The 4812-nt window shown below is 38.4% G+C and overlaps 1 protein-coding gene across 2 annotated transcripts in view; it reads left to right on the top strand.

Annotated features, from left to right (window-relative positions):
* Positions 1–4812, top strand: part of TRIM37 (tripartite motif containing 37) — a 151165-nt gene that overhangs the window by 37387 nt on the left and 108966 nt on the right. For both annotated transcript variants that reach the window (XM_010861626.1, XM_010861625.1), the window contains exons 10-11: positions 2157–2207; positions 3220–3301. In XM_010861626.1, the coding sequence (XP_010859928.1) occupies positions 2157–2207; positions 3220–3301 (133 nt within the window). The remainder of the gene's footprint in view (positions 1–2156; positions 2208–3219; positions 3302–4812) is intronic.

The following is a 4812-nucleotide window of genomic DNA, read 5'->3' on the forward strand; positions in this document are numbered from 1 at the left end:
GATGTGAGCGCCGGAGAATTGATGCTTTTGAACTGTGGTGTTGGAGAAGACTCTTGAGAGTCCCTTGGACTGCAAGGAGATCCAACCAGTCCATTCTGAAGGAGATCAGCCCTGGGATTTCTTTGGAAGGAATGATGCTGAGGCTGAAACTCCAGTACTTTGGCCACCTCATGGGAAGAGTTGACTCATTGGAAAAGAGTCTGATGCTGGGAGGGATTGAGGGCAGGAGGAGAAGGGGTCGACAGAGGATGAGATGACTGTATGGCGTCACTGACTTGATGAACGTGAGTCTGAGTGAACTCCAGGAGTTGGTGATGGACAGGGAGGCCTGGCGTGTTTCGATTCATGGGGTTGCAAAGAGTCGGACATGACTGAGTGACTGATCTGATCTGATCATAAAATAAAGCCTGGTGGGCTAGAGTCCATAGTGTTGGAAAGAGTCAGACATGACTGAAGCGACTGAGCAAGCAAAGTGTAATTAGCAGGAAAATGGACTGTCCCTTTGCCTATCTCCTGTAGATGTAGTTTAGCTCTCTTTGGGGAAGACTGTATGGAACTAAAGGTCCCTAGGTAACTGTGCCTTGACAAGAAACTGTTAAATTTCATCATCTTGCTTGACCCCTATGTGATTATGTATTCTTATAACATTATATACTGGAGAAGGGAATGGCAAACCTCTTCAGTATTCTTGCCTTGAGAACCCCATGAACAGTATGAAAAGGCAAAAAGATAGGACACTGAAAGATGGACTCCCCAGGTCAGTAGGTGCCCAATATGCTACTGGAGATCAGTGGAGAAATATCTCCAGAAAGAATGAAGAGACAGAGCCAAAGCAAAAAAAACACCCAGTTGTGGATGTGACTGGTGATGGAAGTCGAGTCCAATGCTGCAAAGAGCAATATTACATAGGAACCTGGAATGTCAGGTCCACAAATCAAGACAAATTGGAAATGGTCAAACAGGAGATGACAAGAGTGAATGTTGACATTTTAGGACTCAGCAAACTAAAATGGACTGGAATGGGTGAATTTAACTCAGATGCAGGTGTGAAATTAAAAGACGCTTTCTCCTTGGAAGAAAGATTATGACCAACTTAGACAGCATATTAAAAGCAGAGACATTACTTTGCCAGCAAAGGTCTGTCCTAGTCAAAGCTATGGTTTTTCCAGTAGTCATGGATGGATGTGAGAGTCGGACTATAAAGAAAGCTGAGCGCTGAAGAATTGTTTTGTGTCTTTTGAACTGTGGTGTTGGAGAAGACCACAGTTGTTGGTGTTGGACGTCAAGGAGATCCAACCAGTCCATCCTAAAGGAAATCAGTCCTGAATATTCATTGGAAGGACTGATGCTGAAGCTGAAACTCTAATACTTTGGTCACCTGATGCAAAGACTTATATCGAAAGACCCTGAGGCTGAGAAAGATTGAAGGCGGTAGGAGAAGGGGGCAACAGAGGATGAGATGGTTGGATGGCATCACTGACTCAATGGACACGAGTTTGAGTAAACTCTGGGCGTTGGTGATGGACAGAGAGGTTTGGCGCGCTGCAGTCCATGCGGTTGCAAAGAGTTGGACATGACTGAGCAACTGAACTGAACTGATAACATTATATAGATGTATTTTCTAGTAAATAATATCCAAGTATTTAGGGTCTGTCAGTATTCCTCATAATTTGTTCTAAAGGAGGAAGTTTGGGGATTTAGTATAAAATCATTTCCTTCTGTTTCTTTTTGATTTTTTAAAACCTATTTACATGTTTCATACTTCAGGTTCCCAGCCTAAGCACCAATTTTTTTCTTTTCCTATTTCCATGTATGTGTTGTGCTTAGTCGCTCAGTTGTGTCTGACTCTGCCACCCCATGGGTGGTAATCTGCCAGGCTCCTCTGTCCACAGGGATTCTCCAGGCAAGAATATTGGAGTGGGTTGCCATTTCCTTCTCCAGGGGATCTTCCTGACCCAAAAATTGAATCTATGTCTCCTGCCTCTCTAGCACTGGCAGATTATATACCACTGAGCCACCTGGGAAGCTCTTCTTAAGGACTGATGTTAGATTAATAAAATTTTCAAGATATTATTGAGAGACTTGACTTTTTTAACTAAATGAAATGATAAACTTTAATAAGCCAAATAATTTATTTGGTTTTTGTTCCCTTTTAGTGAATTGGTACCATCTTATGATTCAGCTACTTTTGTTTTAGAGAATTTCAGGTAAGAGTTTTCGACAACTTTAGTGTTTTTTGTATGTGTATGTAAGTGAGAGCCAGGAAGGTGTTATTCCTTGGTTGGATACAGACCTAATGAACTCTTGTCGCTCAGTGTGTAGTCTTAGAAGAAACATGGTTTCTGTTAGAAACATAGAGGTCATTTGTCAGAATTGTTTTATATCTTCTGGATAGCTTGCTTCTCTAGTGTTGGAGATGGAACCCTTTTTTTTTTTTTTAAGAAGAGAGTCCACTTAGCTTTTGTTAATAAAGTGAGGTGAATGGGATGACAGAGATTGATGAACCCTCCTACCCATCCTCAGAAACAAGAATGGTGGGAAGAAGTCCATTTGGGTCCATTTATCTCAGTCCTAAGTGAGACATTGTGGATGAGAGGACATTAGTTAGTGTAAGAAATTTGTAAGTTTTGTAACTTGAATGCTAAGTCTGTTAGCTTTTACTGCTTTTTCTGTAAGATTAAAAGCCAAGATTTTAAAACACAAAGATCCAAAGGGACTTGGCTTAAAGGGTGTCGCAGAAGTGGGGAACAGAAAATATGAGATCTTGCCTGGGGAAGAGAAAATGCCAAGGGAGTGGTAATGCATCAGACTAAGGCCAGACTGAGAATTTATACCACTTCCAATTTAATTTGTTTTTTCTTATGTAATAATTTTGTTGCTAAAATATAGCACATTTCCCCACATTTCTTTACCCCTTTAATGCTGAAAAACTACTTGTTGTTGAAGTGGTTGTTAAATTCAAGACATATTGAGAGTTTTTTTTTTTTTAACCTGAAACTTAGAAGATACTGCTGAATATTTCTGTACCATTAAAATTTTTATATTGCAGAATGTTCGTATATGTACATTTATGTAGTAGACTCTTGACTTCTTCAGTCACCTTCATTTACTGGTCTAGGACATCAAATAAGGAACATAAGTGGTGGGGTTTTGGTTTTGCCTATTGGAACTTGACAACAGTTTTGATCTTGGGATTTGGTTGGTTTTCTTGTACTTCAGTACTTTGCGCCAGAGAGCAGATCCTGTTTACAGTCCGCCTCTTCAAGTTTCAGGACTTTGTTGGAGGTTAAAAGTTTACCCAGTAAGTTTTTCATTATTTCTCATAAATTTTGAAGTCAAGATGTTTCTTTCAGGGTTCTGTCATACACTGGTTCAACTTTTTTAATGGAGAAAAGAATTAAAGTAATGAAAATTTTATGTTTCAGTAAGTTTTTCATTATTTCTCATGAATTTTGAAGTCCAGATGTTTCTTTCAGGGTTCTGTCATACACTGGTTCACTTTTTTAGTGGAGAAAGGAATTAAAGGAATGAAAAATTTATGTTTCTTTATAGGATATATTGCTAAACTATAAAAAAATGAATTAAGTATAAACAGTATAAACATTGACATATTACTGAATCTTATTTCAGTAAAAATATTTAGAAGAAAAGGGTTAAGTTCTAACTTAGAAAACGATTACAAAGAAACCACATGTATGCTGATTACATTCTCTTGGTGCTTTCCAATATGTTTTTTTGACCTGTGTATTTTCTGCAGATTGGCAGGTCAGTCCAGTGATACGATGAAATGTGTACTCAGTTCCTGTAGCAGGAACATAAGCAGTAGTGTATGCTTTCATCACCTTATGTCTAGTTGCATCTCTTTTTGTGATATTGGTGCACATTGCATATATGTTAATTCTTTGGAAGTTGCAAAATAGTGATTCATTTTACCTATTATTTAGTTATCAGTATTACAGTTCATATAGAAGAGGCAAGATTCTTTCTTGTTATTTAGCAATTTTCCTTATTCTCTGAAAGTTATTAATAAGTTATTATAAACTCATGTATTTATACTTATTTAGTCTCTTTACTATGCTTTCTGTGTCACTTTGCTCTGACCCTAATAAATAGTCTAGTAGTGACTATAGTAAGCTTTCTTTTTGTCTTCTGTCGTAAGATATTCTAGTCTCATATATTTCCAACTTGAAATTGGTCTTTTTATCCAAAAAGCCCTGATTTCTTTTAGTGGCAGAATTGTATTTCAGGACCAAACTGAGTGCAAGGGGTGCTCATTTCTACCAGGTTGGTCTAGAGGCTTTCTTCATGAACGGAACTAGAAAATAACATAGGTAAATGTATGTGGAGATTTGTGAATGGGGGTTAATATGTATGTATGTATTTAAAAATTTATTTAATAGACTTTATTTTTTAGAGCAACTTTAGGTTTAACAGCAAAATTGAGTTTTAGGTTCAGTTGAGTTTTAGCAGTTTTAGGTTCAACAGCAAAATTGAGTGGAAAATACAGAGAATTCTCCACACACCTTCTGACGCCACACATGCACAGTCTCCCCAACTATCAGCATATCCCGTACAGAGTGGCGTGTTTGTTGCATTTGGTGAACTTGTACTGACACATTATCACCCAAAGTCCTGCTTCATTCTTGATGTTATACATTTTACAGGTTTTGTTTGTTCTTTTTTGGCTGCGTTGGTTCTTTGTTGTGGTGCATGGGTTTCTCTAGTTGGGGGTGCAGGTTTAGTTGTCCCGAAGCATGGACAGCTAAGTTGTCTTAGTTCCCTGGCCCGGGATCAAACCCATGATGCCTGCAT

This window comes from Bison bison, unplaced genomic scaffold, assembly GCF_000754665.1.
Source record: "Bison bison bison isolate TAMUID 2011002044 unplaced genomic scaffold, Bison_UMD1.0 scf7180017864472, whole genome shotgun sequence".
NCBI classification, from domain to species: Eukaryota; Metazoa; Chordata; class Mammalia; order Artiodactyla; family Bovidae; genus Bison; species Bison bison.